General features: G+C 40.4%; 1 protein-coding gene across 1 annotated transcript; it reads left to right on the forward strand.

Moving 5' to 3' along the window:
* The first annotated feature begins 2189 nt into the window (after positions 1–2189).
* On the forward strand, positions 2190–19089 carry LOC306937727 (ras-related protein Rab-5C-like). Its single transcript, XM_079521641.1, has 6 exons — positions 2190–2310; positions 12623–12952; positions 16251–16402; positions 17230–17352; positions 17569–17662; positions 17774–19089. Exons 2-6 carry the CDS (start codon positions 12790–12792, stop codon positions 17905–17907), a joined length of 666 nt encoding a protein of 221 aa, XP_079377767.1. The 5' UTR covers positions 2190–2310; positions 12623–12789; the 3' UTR covers positions 17908–19089.
* Positions 19090–19349: the final 260 nt, after the last annotated feature.

Raw genomic sequence — 19349 nt, forward strand, 5'->3', positions numbered from 1 at the left:
ATCTACCAACTCACCAACACCCATCCATGTCTCTGTCACCCCTACCGGCCATCCAGAAGTCCACACTGCCTTTAGCTCCCTGTCCGCCTCAGGGGTCTATACCTCAGCAAGCACAACACACAGCCAGGGCCCCCTTGGTTCTATCAGTGGTCCAAGACAGAATGATCTGGTAGGATGCAGCCCTATCCACCAGACAGAGAAGCTACTATACAGTACAGTGCTGGGGTCTTCTACAGGAACAGATTGCATACTTCCTAAGCATCCAGAGAGGACAGATAAAGAGGTTGTAGATTCAGAGACTAGCAGCAGTAGGCCTACTCCAACTGTAGAAGTTGGACCCATTTAGGGTGTGGACTGTGGAGGGGACATACCCTGAAGAAGACCTATATTGTATCGAATTGTTTAAAAAAATGTTATTGCATTGTGGCTACGAGCTGTGCGAACGCTTTTCCTTGCAGTTATTTATCTCCGTTGTCAGCTCCTCCTCACTACTGGTGTGCATTCCTGTTCTATTGTTTGGGTGACAAAAGCCTGACACTTATTGCATACATCGAAACAATACTGCATGAATAATGACATGTCAGTGACTACAATGACTTTCACACTGTATCAGTCTCACTCTGCTTTCTTTCTGGGCCAGTCACAGAGTATTATTATACTAATAACAAGTAAGACGCGCAAACGCGGGAAGCGAACGCAGCTCGTAAATTGCAATAACAACAATTGGAATAAATGACGTACTTTTTAAGGTTTAAGTTAAGTTTTTTTAAATTAAATGTTTTTTCAAGTTATTTTTTTAGTGTGTGTATGTGTGCTTGCGTGCGTGTTTATTTTTTAGGTTTTTTTTTTTAAAGTTTTTTCTGTAAGTTTTTTTTTAAGTTAAGTTTTTTGTGTGTGTGCGTTTTTCCTTTTTAAGTTTTTTTTTTAAGTTAAGTTTTTTTTTAAGTTAAGTTTTTTTTTGTGTGTGCGTTTTTCCTTTTTAAGGTTTTCTTTTAAGTTAAGTTTTTTTTTAAGTTAAGTTTTTTTTTAAGTTAAGTTTTTTGTGTGCGTTTTTCCTTTTTTATGTTTTTTTTTAAGTTAAGTTTTTTTTTAAGTTAAGTTTTTTTTAAGTTAAGTGTTTTGTGTGTGTGCGTTTTTCCTTTTTAATTTTGTTTTTTAAGTTAAGTTTTTTTTTAAGTTAAGTTTTTTTTTAAGTTAAGTTTTTTGTGTGTGTGTGCGTGCGTGCGTGCGTGCGTGCGTGCGTGCGTGCGTGCGTGCGTGCGTGCGTGCGTGTGTGTGTGTGTGCGTGCATGTGTGTGTGTGTGTTTTTGTGTGTGATACAGCTGCGCCCTCTGGTGGTGGGCGGGTGGTGTTACAGCGTGACACACAGACACACACACACACAGACACACGGACGTGATCTGCTGGGTCTCATAGTAAATGCTCACTGCGTTCGCAATCACTGCGTTCGCAATCACTGCGTTCGCAATAATAATAATAATAATAATAATAATAATGATAATAATGAAACAACTGAACACTGTGTGTACCTGTTTCTGTTTCGCATATATTGTAGTAAACATGTGCAAGTGGGGTTTATTGTTTTTTAATAGTCATCTTTCAATGCTTGGTGTAGACTTCTGTGTAGATCTCTAGCGCCACTCAGTGGTGAATAACCGTAAAAACGTCTATTGCTCAATGGTTTATAATGGTTTGGTTCCACACAATCCACACCATTCAGTGCAGCGAAACAAGCATTGATTATTCCTAGATGTTTCACTCTGGTGGTTATCGATCAAAGTGAGAAAAGAACATATGGACATAATCGTTGATCAAATAAAAAGGTATAAACAAACTTTCACCAAGGTCATGTTTTCTCTCACACTTCATCATAGATAGCTCAAAAATGGATAGAGCTAAACGAGCTCAACGATTTATTTATTTTTTATATAAAATGATGAAACAATCAACGGGGGGGGAATCGGGGGATGGTTTGGAAAATGTGGACTTGCAGAAATCAATGTTTATCCATGAATGTAAAGTGCGTTCCCAGGCAGTTCTTCTGACGACAAAAAAGCAACTTTACAAGCTCACGACCCTTCGCATCGCCGACACGTCGTGGGCTTGTAGATCTGCCATTTTCACCGTGCGCGACACCGCCCTGCGAGGTACCATATAAATGAAGTGTGTGTCTCATTGGTTCAGAAACCCTGCTGACAAGTGTGGGAGGTTCCCGGAAAAGTCACTAACCGGAAGGGAAGGCCAGGGCCCGAGAAGAGAAGAAGAACAGAGGGGTACCGATGTGTGGTCAGCGAAAACAACTAAAGTAGTGTAAGTGTTTTTTAAGAAAGAAAAACTATTTACATGTGTGGACGTTGGGAATACGTGGAGTTTGTATTGGGCGTTTACATCATACTATGTTGTTAGTCGTAGAAGATTTTCCACAGCCTCAGTTAACATTTTGGCCAAACCAGCCATCAGGCAAGTACAGGGATCATTAAACCGCCCGCATCGAGAGTCCGTCCAGCGGTGGACCCTTTTAAATCAACACAATATATAGAGACAAATCATATATAATATAATATAATAAGACTATAATATAACAATATGAGAGCATTTAGGCTTTCCAGCAACCGGAACCAAGAAGAGGGGGAAAAAATCCCCGAGGCTACTTCGTCGCGCGAGCTCCTTTTGACAAGTGTTGTTGAGAACAAAAATGACGTATTTTCGACAGACGTTACGTGTTGTCAACTGTGTTAACATGAAGACAAAAACGGACTGAAGTCGTCGCAGAAGAAACGATTCATTTCTGTCGTCGAGCGAATAATGGATCATCGGTGTTTGTTGAGCGTTTCTCGGTGTCTCAGCTGTCAAGCAGCTGACGACCCCTGTACGTCTGTCTGGCCGGGGAAAGGAAAAGTTGGCTAATGACGTTATCTCTGGCTAACTAACTTGGCTATGTCACGTAGCTTGTTGTACTAGGAGCTATTGTGTTTTTTCCACACCTTCTTGCCGCAGAGAGTGTTATATATCCGGCTTTAGCCAGCTGCACGGGCTCAATGTTCCAACTCCTTGGCTTTAGTTTTGGTTTCGGAGGTTTTTGTTGTCGACAGATGGAAGAACTGTAAAATGTTAGCTAGCTATAATGCTAGCTGGACGAGGTGTTTCACATTAGCCTCTCGCCTCTGTTAAAACAGTGACACACCAACTAACTTAGCGAACTTAACGTTAATGCTAGTTTCCCGATTCGCATGTAACTTACAGTATTACAGTTGGTATCATAACTAATGTCGATGTACCCTGCTGTGAAGTAACGTAGGAATAGCATCAGACATAATGCTAGCTAAGGCAACTTGGGAAGAAGTGGTGTAAGTTAACTGTATAATGTATTGTTTGGCAGACATTATGGATTGGCATGGGCCAGTTATCTGGTGAGGTTTGCATATGATTTCTTTGACACTGTCTGTCAACTTTGTCACCTGATCACCTATGTAGCCAATCTGAATTCGCTATTTCTGCCGTCAGTCAAGTGCTAACTTCTACTTTACATAAAAAGTTGATTATAAGTAATATTTTATCCTGGCTTTGAAGAGGTGTGCCACATGACATCAATGCTAAGCTTCTTATTTTGCTAGTTTACTACGTATGTGTTTGCAGATTTAAATGGACTTGGCCTTGTGCCTCCGAGATTTTAACAGCAAGTGTTCATAGTGTTTGTGTTTATGGTTCCATAAGGGGAACACAGTATAGACCTTTGAGACACAGGATGGATTTACAATAACTTTCCTGAGCTCCTGTTATGTTTATGGTGTGTGGACCTTGTCCTGGGAGAGTGGTGGTTCATAGCAGGGGTGTCAAACTTGTTATGATAGAGATTTTACAGGAACCCTAACCAGCATATCGACAGTTTGTGAATGTGCTATATCATAACGAACGAAAAGGTCTGTTCGTCTAGAGGTGGATATCTTGCGTGTGTGAGTGAGAACTGGTGGTGACACCCAGCCTGACTTCAATCATCTATGTCCACTCCCTTTATCTTTGCAACAGAGGAGAACACAATTTTAACAATGTAATTTGAAAAGGGGTATTTTGACTAGTTGTTTTGGTGAATACAAAAATATGGAAAAAATGTAGTAATAATCTGAGCATCATCCAGTAGCATGATCTTTAGGGAAACTATTCATATTCAAACTTTGGGTGAAAATGGGAGGAATTGATGATTTGTCAATTTTCATAGAATAGTCAGTCAATATTCAATTTAAAAATTATGTAATTACTCACAAATCCAGTACAACTATGTGGATATTTGGAGACACTTTGAATTCTGTTAATCATTCAGCTCATGGTGAAAATTTAAAAACTATCATAGCCTGTCACACGATCTGAGGAACTCTGTTACCATATGTGAATTTCCACATTTGTTACCGATTTTATACTTTATGAAAAGTTCTTAATCTTTTGCGTGTCTGTCTTTCTTTCTTTGCAGTAAAGCAAACCAAGTGCTAGTCTGTTTCAATCACATTACATACACTACTAGATAACTGTCCAAATTGTCCACACAATTGACGAGAGAAAGGAGACACAGGAAGAGCCTGTGCTGTGACTTGCTATGGTGTTATCTCATGGTGATGCGTATCCTGCTGTATTTTCCTCCGCTTTATCACCAGTGTCTCACCCCAAGTGTTGCTCCATCCAAAAGTCAGTTTTGTTTGAATGGGAAAATGTGGCGAGGCTTACCTTATGAAGGGTTTCTCTTCTTTCACAGAGATGGTACAGGAATTTTAAACGGCTTTCTGCTGTTGGATCAGTGTGCCACTCTTAAAGCCTGTTACCAGTCAGCACCACATGGACCTTAAGATTGGCTTTGTATTTGAAGATTTAAAACTCATACTTTGGCTACTTCCTGACCAATGTGAAATCCTTAAACATGAAAGGCAAGCCCAATTTGCTCAATGCAAATAGATTTTTCTGGTAGCTAATTAGTACTCCAAGCATGTAGAGTATTGCACACTCCCCACAACAACCAACAGACAGACAGATGCCATTAACATTGCCATGCAGTCAAGTGCCACCTTATTCAGACCTTTGGAATGAAAAGAACAGTTCTCAAGTCAACACTTGTTTCTAGGTAACTGGTCGAGTGAGATTTGCTTAGAAGTGTGCTAACTACCGTATTGTGCCGAATATAAGACTACTCTGATTTTAAGACAACCCCATTTTTTTAAGACTCATTTGTGGAAATAGAACATTGAATGTCAAATAGTCTAGTCCCCGATTTATAATACAACCCTGTTTTTTAGGATATTTCCAACGGAAAAAACGTAGTCTTATATTCAGCTCAATTGGGTACATAACATTGATGACTAATACAAGTTGTCACATTAATATGCCGGTGTATATTCTGGGCGTAGTTGTTCTTTGCCTGTGCATAGTTTGAGCTTTATACATGCCCATCATAAAGTATTAAACAACTCTGCTTGCCTATAAGGAAATATTGTATGTGCTCAAATACACTATGACATCACACCCTGTTCAGGATGACAAATCATTACGTTGATACTACTGTTTTTAGTCAACCAACTTGCCTATTCTTAATAACTTTCTATTGATAGCCACATGAAGTCACCTCATTTATATTTGATGTGACCTGTGAGTTAAAATAGTTCAATCAATATATATATTCTGCAGTGAAGTAAATATGTTTTCAATGTACTGAATGCAGGGATGGTCTTTTAGATGAGTCCCAGGGACATTTTATGAGTCCCACTTAAATGACGTTAGGAGTCATATTTTGCAAATATATTTTTTACAAATTGCAGCATTTAACTAATTTCATTTCATATGGTTATAATGTGGTTATATTCATGTAGAAAACAGAAGAATACATGATTATTATAAATAAAAACAGTACAGTAGTGCATCCCGTAGATGTAGTGTTCAAGGGATAACAGTAACTTGATATTCATTCAGAAACACAGCCATTCATTCAGTAGATAATAGAGCACTGTTAAAATGTAAAGTTCCGTTTTTACTGACCGGTCTGCATTTGGTTTAATATTAATATCCACTTTTATTATTGTCATCACTTTTTTCCCAGGCTGTTCATTCAATATTGAGGAAAGTTATGAGGAGTTTTCAGGGCACTTATCTGTTGAATTTACAGTTACTTTGCACATTTTCTTTACTCAAAAAAGAATTGCTCTAGTAATGTATTTATACATTTTTGTAGGATATAAAATATTGGCTATTGGCATTTTCGATAGGAAATAAATTATACTGATAAAACATCAGTTGAGTACATAATTATTGACTACGAATAATGGACTCTGTATTTGGCCCCCAAATCAATATTTGCTTGAGATTTTGCTATTTTGTTTTTTTTATATGAAGCTCTGCTTGTGACATCATAAATTTGAGGAGGGCATTATTCTCTCATTTATGTATTTGTATTTTATCTGCAGCATAATTAGTATACAGCCTTAAATTCATTACATCTTGCCAACTGTAGATATCATGCTGAAAACAGAGCTCACACGATGCCACTATGAATATTTCAGTCTATCCCTGCTTTTGGCTCCTTGATCTTGCCTCTTCCTCCCCCTTTCAGTGACTGATCCATGTCCTCCTCTGTCTCTTTGACCCACTTCCCTGTGGAGGGCTCCAGAGCCCATTAGGATACCATTAAGCATCCGTGAAAGGTTGCTTGTGATGCATGCAGGCCTGTCTCTCTCTGTGTTAGAGGGAACAGTCGCCTGCTGACTGTAGTAAGCATCTGATTTATTTTTCCACCACATTACTGATGGAGGGACTTGGCTCTTGGCCTACACTTGCATTCTTGCCATAGAGGGTATGCGCATGCTTAAAGTGAATGGCACACGAGTGGCAAATCGAGTGGCAAAGCAACATTCATCAAAGTGAGTTTAACATTGTTTCATGCAATCAGATAGGACTTTTCTGTTTGGATGCATGGGTTGTCAAGGTCAGAAAGTAGTTTTTTGCCACTCAGGCATTCCTGCATAACTTCCGGGTTTAATGATGATGTCACGTGCATACCCTCTATTGGCTGAGAGGAACACTAGTAGACACTATCAGCAGCCAGTGATGTAGTAAGCATCTGTGTAGGCTGTGTGACTGTCTATGCCAGGGCTTCCGCTAGCCATTTAATAATTACTGTGTGTGTAATGCAGATATATATATATATATATATACACACACACACACACACACACGACAGAGCTTTACATAGATTGTGCATTACATTCACACACCAATGGTGGAGGAAACCATGCAAAGCAGTGAAGGCACCAACATGCACATCGGGAGCAATTAGGAGTTCAAGGACACACAATTTACACTTTTTAAAGTTGTCGTCGAGTTATCAGATCGTTATGTATTTCACACTACAGGAGTCTTTTTTTTTTTTTTAAGTCTGCTGTCATTATATCTTTGTGGTTTTCACACTAAACAATTAATCGCTGACTAGGGATCACATACTGCAAGAGTTCACCAAGATGCGATCCAGACTCGATACATAGAGGCTAAAAAATGTTTTTCAATTCATTTTGACATGTATAGGTGCGGTATCGGGTACGTTCGCCCCTAAACCATCTCACGCCTCGATTTCTTTTCCCTGACAACCTCACACCGACCGAGGTATAGGGTTAGGTTTAGGCATAGTTTTACTATGAGGTTAAGGTTAGGTTTAACCGTTTAAGCATAATTTACTTGGGTTACTTTAGTTGGTAAATGGGCGATTCGTCTGGTATTCATAGGTGCAGGATCCCGTGATACATGCGCGAGACCGACGGACTTACGTCTCTCTCTCCGCACACACAGGAACACAGGGCAAACTAGAGCGAGTCAGGGCGCTAAAATCTTGATTTTCATTAAATAATTCTGTCTCTGCGTCTCTCCCTCCGCGCGTGCACAGCGCACGTGGTGGTCCAAATGTTTGCGCTCTTTTAATATCAACATTCAAGTGAGATGTGTTGGTTTTCTATTTCACAGCAATATTAGGCTAATATAGCTACCATATGTATGAGACCTGGATTTAGACTTTCTGTCTGTGAGCACAGTGCTCTCATTGGCTGTAATACGGACCTTCTCGGGGTGCGGTTGCAACCCCGTTCATACTGTATGAAGTCGGTGAGAGAGTCAAATATCAAACCTGGTAGATATTCATAAACGGGCAGTGAGCGCTTTATCGCCGCTGGAGCTTCTCGCAGATCTTTCACACACAGCAAGCGAAACCTTGGCGTTCAAGCCCGATCTTGCATCAGATCGGGGGTTTTGTCGGAGAGCGCCAAAAAAGCTCCCCGATAGCATAATTGGATCAAATATCGTGCAGTGTGTAGGGGGCATAACTCTAGAGGGGCCCCGGATCGAACTGGGAACCTTGCGGTTCCCATCCGGCTGTTCTACCGGCCACTCTACACCTGAGCCACTGCCGCGTCATGTGTCCAGAATACATGCTAAAAAAACAAAGCTAAGAAATGAATGGATTTCTTTCCATCGCCTTCAACATTTACATACATAATCAGCTTTTTTGTTACTGTCCAATGTTGATGCCAAGTTGCCAGCAATGTGTCATCAAGTTCTAGCAGGATTTGTCCCAATGCTCTCTCTGTGTCATTGATGGATAAGACGCATCTGGAGCCTTTACAGATTTTAACAACATTGCAACAAATTGATGACATCATGGGTTAAATTATTTTGCTACATGTTGCAACCCGAACCTTGGTCTGCGATATGAGTGCATTTTAATGATTCACTCATTGCTTTTCCCTGTTGCATTAATTGCTGTGACGTAATGTGATCAGCCCAGTACTGTGATACTTTTTTTTTTATCCCCATTTGATCGCACATTTGTAAATCCATGGGTCTTCTTTTTCTACATGGTCTACTGGAGTTAAGTAGAAAACACTGTCTAGTAGTACCCAGGGCTATGGAAATTAGGAAAGCCTATAAACTCATATAAAATCGTTTTTCTCTCCTACCTTCCATGCTTGCTCCCTCCATAGAATGTTGTCTGATCTGCTTTGGCATTCAGAAATGCAGTTTGTTGACCCGGTAAACAAAATGGCTTTATTTGCTGCTCTTTTCTGCCTCTATGGTGTGTGAAAAATTCCATCAGCATTCCCTCTGAAGAACCGTGCGTGCGTTGGTGTGTTTGCCTGTCTGTATAGTCCAATTCTTCAGCCAGGCCAATAACTGATGATGTCTGGTTGACCTTTTTCATCTCAGTGTTTACCGTCACTCACAAAATTATGCACTTATTGTTTTAAACATTATTTTCTTTGCTGTACAATTACAATTTAGGCACGCTCTTAATCCAGAGCGATTTACATTAAGCAAGAACAAAAAGCATGGCAATACATCACATACATAAAAAGTATACATATATACTATAAAGTGCTATGACTACATAAAATGCAATTCTAGTGCTGTCTATGTAACATGCTATAAGTCTACATAAAGTGCTTATCTAAGCGGCTAGGGCAAGTGCTACGGGCCATGATGGAGTCTGAAAAGGTGGGTTTTCAGACTACGGCGGAGTCCCAGTCCCAAGATTGGGAGTGAGGCTGCAGTTCTGATTGTAATGGGAAGTGCATTCCATAGTTTTGGAGCCAGAAGGGAGAAGAGTTTGGGAGTTTGGTCGGTGAGGTAGGAGGAGAACCACTTTAGTGCCGTCCCACCGATGCCCACTGTATTTTGATAGCGACGGTGAGATAGAAACAGGAAAAGAGGACAGAGAGCAGGGCAGTGACGGAACAAATAGTACGGCCAGCCCAGAGTGTTGAACCTGGGCATGTTGAAGAAGGTATTTTATGTGGTAAGCGCCTAGGTGCCCTGCCCCTAACCAATTTGGCTATAAGGTCACTCCAAGATTATATTTTCTACAGGTTTTCAACCATTTTCATTTCATGGTCCACTATTTATTCAGTTTTTGAGCCACGGACCACCATTTGATGAGGTTTGGCCTCTCAGACCCAAGACTTTGAATATTTGGTTGTCGCTGGATAAGATAAATTTCACTTTGACATTTAGCATTTTAAGTCATTTCAAATTCAAACATGGCTTTGCTCTCCCGGCCGTCACATGCTAAAGATTAGGCCCAGCCCAGACATGGGGCTGAGATAAAGCCCAGAGCGAGTCAACTCAGGTCTGAATGTCTCTGACCTAGCCTGACTCACTGTAATGACATCTCTTTACTATTCTGACATACTCATTCTCTGTCATTACTCATTATGTAATTCTCTGTCATTTCCTCCTCGCAAATAGCTGTTGTTAACTCTGTTGTACATCAGACAAGTGTAATGTAATAACACCTTTTATACTTTTTGTCGCACAATGTTTCTTCTTGTCAGTCACTGTCTGACATGGTGGATTATTATATTGTTGTCTGTGTGCCATTGGCCTGCATTTTATTTTTCCAGTGAAAAAGTTGAGGCAACTAATGTGTTCTGCAATCTTCACTTCCTGATATGAACTGAGCCGGGTTTCCTGTCTCTGACCAAGCAGAAGCTGATGGACCTCATGTGCATCACTCAACTGAAATGGAGTTGGATTTAAAGTGACAATCCATTGCTTTTTTATTTTTGACCAATCTGGTTGGTAGACTACTAGAGCAGTGGTTCTTAACGGTTTGATTCTTTGACAACCATACATTGCAAATTTGCAACTAAAAAGTGCCATCCAGGGCATTTTGCCCCTTCCTAACTGAAGGGGGCCCCCAATCATTCTGTACCCCTGACACTGTCAGCCCTCCTCCTAGCTCCCCGTCACCTTTTTGCGTAATGTATATTGGTCATCTATATTGTATTATTGATTCCTGATCCATTTTCAGTATGAGAAAAAGAGCCTTAAGTTTTGAAATATATATTGAAATGTATCATTAGAGAACTTGGATGCAATGTGATTTAATTCATTATCAAAACAAAGTTATTTCAAACAAACGTGTTTATACAGTATGAATCACTTTTTCCCTCCTCGCCCACAATAAAAAAACATTCACGCTGCTGGTCTTTCCCTGGCGAAGGTAGTGTAGAGCTTATCTGGCCATGAGGCAGGTACATGCCACCTCTTTCATGTTCTTGTTCCTGACTGTTTTTGATGGTGATTGAGAAAGCCAGCATGACAGAATCTTAGTCCTGGTGATGCGCTGTGCTGTTTGAACCAACCTCTGTGTGGTTGTTGTGAGTAGAGCATTCTTTGCCAAGCCGTCTACACTGTACATATTAGAGTTGTAGACATTAACCTTTTGCCTCCTGGGTAAAACCCGTAATATTTCCATTTATCATCACCACATGCCATACCATTGGATGGCGGGCAAGCTTTCAGTGATACCACATGCTGTTTCAAACAAGCAGAGGCTCTTTGCAGCAACACTTTGCCAAAAGTAAATAACGATTAAATGATAACGCCGGCATCTTATCTTTTGTAGTCAACCCTTACCCTTGTGCAATGTAAGTTTCGAACTCATTGCCATTTCATGAAATGTTTCTGTTTCAGTCACCATGCTTATGATATATATTTATTGTGTGTGTGTGTGTGTGTGTGTGTGTGTGTGTGTGTGTGTGTGTGTGTGTGTGTGTGTGTGTGTGTGTGTGTGTGTGTGTGTGTGTGTGTGTGTGTGTGTGTGTGTGTGTGTGTGTGTGTGTGTGTGTGTGTGTGTGTGTGTGTGTGTGTGTGTGTGTGTGTGTGTGTGTGTGTGTGTGTGTGTGTGTGTGTGTGTGTGTGTGTGTGTGTGTGTGTGCGCCAACTAGACCTAATCGTGACTCATGAGTTGGGTTTTGACTGAGGCTGTGATACTCGTCAGATAACACGATTCTGGCTCAAATGTGAATCTCGAATTTCTTTCACAAGATTCTCTCACAATTTTTTTTTTTTCCTGAAAATATTTATTTATAAAACAAGCAAAAGCATAAGAGTAACTAAAATTAATTTGACCTCCAACTAGTGCTGCATGATTCTTCACAAAATGAGATTGCATAGGTGTGATTCTCGATCTTTTTTTTTAATTAATTGGGCAGCACTGAAAGAGTGCATTTCCTCTGATCAATGACCATACAGCTCTGATACATAATCAGTAACTATTGGATAGCATTGTTACTGCATTCCTTTGTCACTGCTTAAACGTTGGAAAACATTTTTCTTATTTACACATGAGAGCAATACTTTACTCACTCGCAAAATGTCAGCTGATACACAACCATCACATGAGGGACTCGCTTGCCAAATACAACAACATGTACAAGCTGACAAGGTGTTGAAATGTGAAGCCTTTGTAGATCTGTTCTTTTTGGTGAGTGAGTGGGCTCTGGGCTGGCACTGTCCTATTATGGAATATGGATTGGAGTATAATTTGGCTTTATCAAGATCTTAAACCCCTCGTTGTAGAGTGTTACCATGTGGTACTGTGATGATGCCAAATCACTGCTTGCAAATTATGACTCCTTTTGTAAAATCACACAGCAGGTATGTGCTCCTTTTTAAGCACATTCTTGCCACAGAGCTTTTTCTCGTCACAAATTTCTTTAGGTTGAAAAACACTGTCATGCGTAGAATACTCTGGTCTGTTTGAGGCCCAATGTTCGAATGCTGCGCACAGGACTCTTATTTATGTACTCTCTCTCTCTTCCAGCTTTCATCGGTGAGGCATCTTCTCTGGTTTGCAGCCTGGACTATACCTGGCCTTGCCTAGCTCAACCAGCCTTTGTCCGGGCTTTGTCCGCCCCTGTACTAAGCCTTAGCCTAGAGTCAACTGGGACTTCCATTCTCTTCCTCCAGTGAAGCTCTAAGCACAGCACTATGGCAGGGCGAGGACAGGCACGAACCAACGGCACAGCAGCAAGCAACAAGATCTGCCAGTTCAAGCTAGTGCTGTTGGGAGAGTCGGCGGTAGGCAAGTCGAGCTTGGTGCTGCGCTTCGTCAAGGGCCAGTTCCATGAGTACCAGGAGAGCACCATCGGAGGTGAGCGCCTTCCAAATGTATTGTGCCTTTGATGGAATCAGAGTGACAACTAGCTTCTCACATGTCTAATCCTCTCTGCCTGGCATGTACACATGTACAGATGAGCCTTCTTTTTTTTCATATGGTATACTATTGTAATCTTTATTGAAATTCTATCAAATATATATAGTAGTATTCACATATATATTCAATTTAAGAATTATTCAGCTCTCCAACCACCCCACACCAAACTGCTGCAGCCCCAGTTCAGTTACGATTAGGGATGAAAATTGATCATTTTATTGATGCCACCAATCATGCCAGTTGCATTATTGATTCCTGATCCATTTTCGGTAGGAGAAAGAGTAGGCCTACACAGGTTTTGAAATGGCTCAGAAATGTATGTGTTTAACTTTGAATGCCATTAAATTGCATCCTTCCTAACTTTGTTTCTCAAAGAAACGACTGTTCTAATGAGGTTGAACTGAACTCTGATTGACTGCATTAATTTAATGAAAACATGTCAAATATGTGGTTTCTTGATGAAATGTTGTGTTTCAGTTGAATTTAAACAGGTCCCATGTTATGCACATAGGATGTAGTAACATCAGGGTGGGAATAATAAGTTTTGTTCCTGGGGTGAGTTTGCATGGCCCTTTGTTATCATAATTGATGCTGCAGGACCAAGTTTTGGTCCAATTGGAAGGTAGAAGGTAGCCTACATTCATGTTTATGTATTATTTTTATCATGAAAGAATCCAGAAAATAAAAAGGCTGTGCAAGTTTAGATTGTTATTATTCAGTTACCTTTTGAAGGCAGCGATGAATGTGGTTACTTCAAACAGGAAGGAAGGAGACAACAATGGCGGTTTCCTGGGCCTGGTGTAGACCAGTGAAACTTATATGCCTGGTGATGACCAAATAAATGTCCCTTTTCACCCAAAAAGGAAGTTTTCTGTAGAATCATCCCGTTCTGCCTAAAGTAGCATTATGCTTGTAGTTCAGATTCATGGGGAGTTAAAACGAATATTTTTTTTGTAGAAGTGCCTAGTAGCCTAAAACTACAAAGTCAGCAATGTTACAGGGCAAATTGAACATTTGTGTTGTCAAGTCTCAGTCTTGGCCTCCTGTTTAAGCTGGCGGCAGACCCAGGCATTGATTAGCCCTTTCCCTGATATTTCCCACTTGGTCTTTCCAAGAATGTGTCGCTAGTTAACTTACCTGGTTAAAATGAAACATTTATGGTCCATTTCATACAAAAATAGCAGACCTACAATCTCACAACGTATCGCATCCGCTTGTTGGTCTGCTACAAATATGAATCGAGTTTAAATGGGTAAATGTCCAGTATCTTAACAGTTTATCTGGAAAACGTTCGCTCTATTAATATTTACTGCTGTTTTAACAAGTAATAGAACACCCTGTCTTTATTTTCAACTAAGATTTTCTCCCTATAGAATCCCATATCACACAATCTATGAATAATGGTGGTGTGGGGATGTGGGGCAGGATGCTTGGTGCTTACACTGGCCAAAGACTTGAAACAAGTCAGCATTTCTTTCCTCTAGTTAACTTGTGGTCAGCTGCCTGCTCGGTCAAAGGTCACAAAGCTCTAAAGTATGTACAATGAGCTCACATTTTCCTCTGTCATGTGACACAGCAAGGCTGAATAAGCATGTAGTGTCTGCAGTGGAGTGGTCTCGCCTGTCTCTTATGCAATCTGTGTTCATTCTCAGCCTGATTTTCTTCTTTTTTTGATGGGTTGGGGGGGGTCACATAACATTTAATACACTCCAGAAACCGCTTCTGGTGTTTATCTGCCCAGAAAGGTTTAGACGTGACTCATTTGTTTACACAACAAACAGGGTAAGTCGGAGCTTATATTGTCAGCTACACCTTTACCTCCAAAACACAAATGATTATTAGTATTATTTTCATCACATACAAAAGTGTATTCACTCATGGGGATATTGGCCTTGACAAAGTTTGTCTGGATTTTAACTTTGGGGTTACAAACATTGAAAATACATTCTGTATTAAAACATATTGATGGTTCTGTGGAAAAGTAACTAAATGTATTTATTCCCATGACTTTATGAACGACTCTCATAGGGAAATCACCCAATTACTCCTATCTGGCATAGGCATCGGCCGCTACGGCATCTCAAAGTGATATCCCACAAATTCCATCGCCAGTGGGAACACTGGCAATGTTTCATTTCTCTGGCTTAGGTCTGTTCTGTTTTTTGTTTTTGTCATGTCAAGGTATCTGCAATTATCTTGTTTACATATTACATTGACTCTTCCTCCCCTTTCCAGCCTGGAGGTCTCATCTAAGATCTAGCTTTTTAAATGAAAAAGGTTTAATTACAAATGGCAATCATGTCGAGTGAATTTTTTGTTTAATAAAAGGTTTGATTGAATAATTGATTAACATCACTATTAACGATACAAGTAGTACAGTCAAAGTTATGCTAAAAGGATAACCCAAAAATCTGCAGGGGCTTGGTTCCATTGTGGTCCATCACCAGGTTAAAAATCTTATTCTGATAACAATCATTGCTATTGTGTCAAATGGAACCCATTCATCTGCTTCAATTGTTCCAAATGTTTTATCACTTAATTTATTGTGCGTTTGTGTTATTCTGACCTGAAAATGTATTTACTCTTTACTAAAGAGCTGGAGAGATTGGTCAGGCTTTGAATTGCTATGGGTAAAATAAGGTACAATGTGCTTTTTTTTTCTTTTTTTTTTTAATATCCCACGATTTTGTAACCCATTTTTCACCCATGTGTCAATTATCGAATGTGATCCTGGGCTCTACACACCCTCCGCCAACCTGCGGAGAGCAACAGACTTTAACTCATGCTTCCTTCATGCATGAGTGTCCAAGTCGCTCCTTTACACCTGACTGGGGGGAGTTTCCCTGGTTGGACGTAGCGTGTGGAAGGAACACGTTATTCCAACCAGTTCCTTTCCCCTCCATCAGGTGCCCTGGCTGGCCAGGGGGAGGCAGTTTAGAGACTCTGTGCCCCACAATGTGCTTTTAGTGGTGAATTTGAGTTGTACATCTCTTGCTACTCCTCTTCCTAGCTCTCATGCCCTGTGTTTCTGCCCCGGTTCTTCTCTTATAATATGTATCACCATCTACAGAATATTCTCCAGGTCCAGATCCTTGTGCACCTTACTTTCAGCAGTTTCTAATATTGGTGAAAAGGGGAATCGATAATTACTTACTGAATGTAGTTGCACTTTCACTTGTAAGTCACTAGACTGCATTGCATGTTAAACTGGTTTTTGTATTGTCTTTTTCGGCAGCTGCCTTCCTCACACAGACGGTATGTTTGGATGACACAACAGTTAAGTTTGAGATCTGGGACACAGCGGGACAGGAGCGGTATCACAGCCTGGCTCCTATGTACTACAGAGGAGCCCAGGCTGCCATCGTGGTCTATGACATTACCAACACAGTAAGTTACCTGGCATGTAACATATTGACCAACAGGGTAGTTCTCAAACATTGTCAAGGAAACCTTATTTATTTGGACGCCCATCTGAATTTTTTTTAGAGATCCCATAAGGGATTGTCAAAATGGTTTAACAGATTTTGCTGCCATGTATTTTGTAACAATCCCAGGAACTGGAGGCAGAGACGTAGTGCAAATTCCAAGGCTCCAACTGTAATAGTAATTTAACACCATTTTACAAACAATGGACCTGGCTTCACCGTAGTCCGTAACTCTTAGAACACACACAACAGCATTCCTCACAGCACATCCACATAACATCTGTCACTCACTTCCCCATTCCCGGAAGTCCCACCCCACACTCCCACACTCACTTCTATTGGCTGTAGCCGGCCGCTACAATATTCATAGCTACAATATTCATAGACTCACGTAGCCAGCCTTCACCTGCATGCCTTTGCAATGCATATTGCCCCCATTGCGAAAAAACACAGAGGGACGAGACTAATATCCACGCAGTGATATTAGTATCGCTACGCAAGGCTAATGTATTCACTCATTTAGCTGGGGACCCCTAGAACCCTCCCAAGGACCCCTGGGGTACCCGGACCCCACTTTGAGAACCACTGGACTAACGCACCTAAATAACCTCTGTCAGCTATGAATGTACCCTTGCTTTTCAGCTTGGGTTGAGGATTACAGAATAATACAGAGAGCAAAGGACCTTTGCTCATGTAATTGTGAAGTTGAAGTTGTATGTGACATTTTTATGATTATACGTATTGAGTGTATTTTGTGTTGTGCTTTTTTCTTCGTTTACTTTTTTTTAGGATACATTCACACGTGCAAAGAACTGGGTGAAGGAGCTCCAACGACAAGCCAGTCCTAATATTGTCATTGCATTGGCAGGGAACAAAGCAGACTTGGCCAACAAAAGAGCTATAGATTTCCAGGTACATAAAACGTACTGAGTACAGTATTTGCTATATAATTAGACATTTATCTATCTAAATAGTTCATTATACTGTAGTTGTTTTAGGAAAAGCCTAATAACAGGCAATATTAATGCTACTGAAACTTACATTTTCTTTAATGAAATTCCTAGACAATAACGTCTTCAAACTGCCCGATAGCAGTTTCCAAATGTATCTGCATCTTTATTGTTTTAGGAAGCACAATCGTACGCAGATGACAACAGTTTGCTCTTCATGGAGACCTCAGCCAAGACTGCTATGAATGTCAATGAGATTTTTATGGCCATAGGTAAGCGCCTTACACTACTATGGGACATTGATCCATCATATTATATTTCTAAAGTACATAAATGTTTGCTCATTTTCCATACATCTACCTGGTCTGTGCTCTTTAAAATAGCCAAGAAGCTTCCGAAGAATGAGCCCCAGGGGGGTGGAAGTAGTGCTGGTGGACGTGCCAGAGGCGGCGTGGACCTGCAGGATACTGCACCACAGGGCGGTGGAGGTAGCAAGTGCTGTGGGGGTGGAAACTAACTAAAGTACTGAGTCAATTGATCCAAGCGACCTACAGTATCAACCAACCTGACCAGATATCAACCAGCTGACACACGCATCCCATTGGTCAAACCAATCCATGGACAGACCAGCTTCTACCTGGTACCAACCAACCAACCGTCTGGCAGACCAGTGCTATTGGCCAGTAGACTGCCAGACACAACTGATGAACCGATCGACAGATAAAATAAATAGACCAACGCACTAATTTACAGAATGAAGTTTAAAAAACCCCACCCCAAGACGTACCAACTCAAGATCTCTTGATTGACAATGGACATTTGACAACAACCACCAAAAAGGCCCTATGGAAGGAGAAAAAGATCAATCAGTACCGATCGCACTTAATGGAGCAATCTGCTCATCTTTGGTTCTCTGTATTTCTGTAAAGGAAAAAAAAATCAAATCAAAAGCATCTGGAGGGAATTATAAAAAATTAAACAGGCTTGTTGGCCCTCACCTTTCTTTCCTACTTACTGTTTTTTCTATGTACCATAAATTACTCCAGTATTTTGATCATAAGCTGATGTCACTGTTAGTTTGGTGGAAGGTGCATGCAGCGTTCCTTCACTTTTCCTCCTTGTTCCCTGTCGGCTTCCTGGAAGAAGTGAAGAGAGGGTTCCAAAAAGGAGAGGGGGCTGGACAGCCATTTCCTTCTAGATAGCGGCTGTATAGATGAACTGATTTATTACATTGTTATATTGTTATCACTATTGTTATTACTTCGACTTTTTGACAAGTTATTCAGAATGATTTCAAAGCATAGGGACACCTAAGGCTTTATAATTAATCCAACAATATACAGTAAATAGTGCATTATTAACATTGTCACCAATAAGTCAATTTAGCATTAATGTAATGTTCTTTGAATCATCCATGTACAATGACAAATGCGTAAAGCAAGATTTGTATTCTTGACCAAAATCACAAATGTGTATTGAAAACATGTTGCTGTCTTTGTATTATCCTTTTTTTTTTTTCAAACTTGTAACCAATCAATAGTTATTGTCAATATCTTCCCAATCTCTACATGTTTCCTCATCAGTTTTTTTTCCTTTTCCTGATCTATGGTATTAAGTCATCTTTGTGAATTCAGATGTTTATTAAGTGCACTGGCTCTGTCTTGTCATCTTTGTGAATTCAGATGTTATCTCAAACTACTTTTTATGCTTACTTTTTTCTCTTATTTTTACTTTTCATATCAGGGAGGGATCGCTTTGACCAGTGTTGTCATCCTCTGTTATGACATCAACAACTAGCACAACAGTACCTTCACAGCAGCCACTACTGTGAGGCAGGGGACATGGGGAGGGTGGGGTCATGTGGTATAAAATGCAAAAAAAAAAAAGAGAAAATAAATTGTAATTTTACCAATAAACAAGGGGAAGGTATTTGCTGTTGCTTGTAAGTCTGGTGATTTA

This window comes from Electrona antarctica (assembly GCF_951216825.1).
Source record: "Electrona antarctica genome assembly, chromosome: 14".
In the NCBI taxonomy this organism is placed as follows: Eukaryota; Metazoa; Chordata; class Actinopteri; order Myctophiformes; family Myctophidae; genus Electrona; species Electrona antarctica.

Excerpts from the sequence above, each read along its gene's own strand:
- LOC306937727 (XM_079521641.1), top strand. The coding sequence starts at position 12,790 with ATGGCAGGGCGAGGACAGGCACGAACCAACGGCACAGCAGCAAGCAAC. Across the intron at positions 12,953-16,250 it reads CCAGGAGAGCACCATCGGAG|CTGCCTTCCTCACACAGACG; the intron begins GTGAGCGCCTTC and ends CTTTTTCGGCAG. Across the intron at positions 16,403-17,229 it reads TCTATGACATTACCAACACA|GATACATTCACACGTGCAAA; the intron begins GTAAGTTACCTG and ends ACTTTTTTTTAG.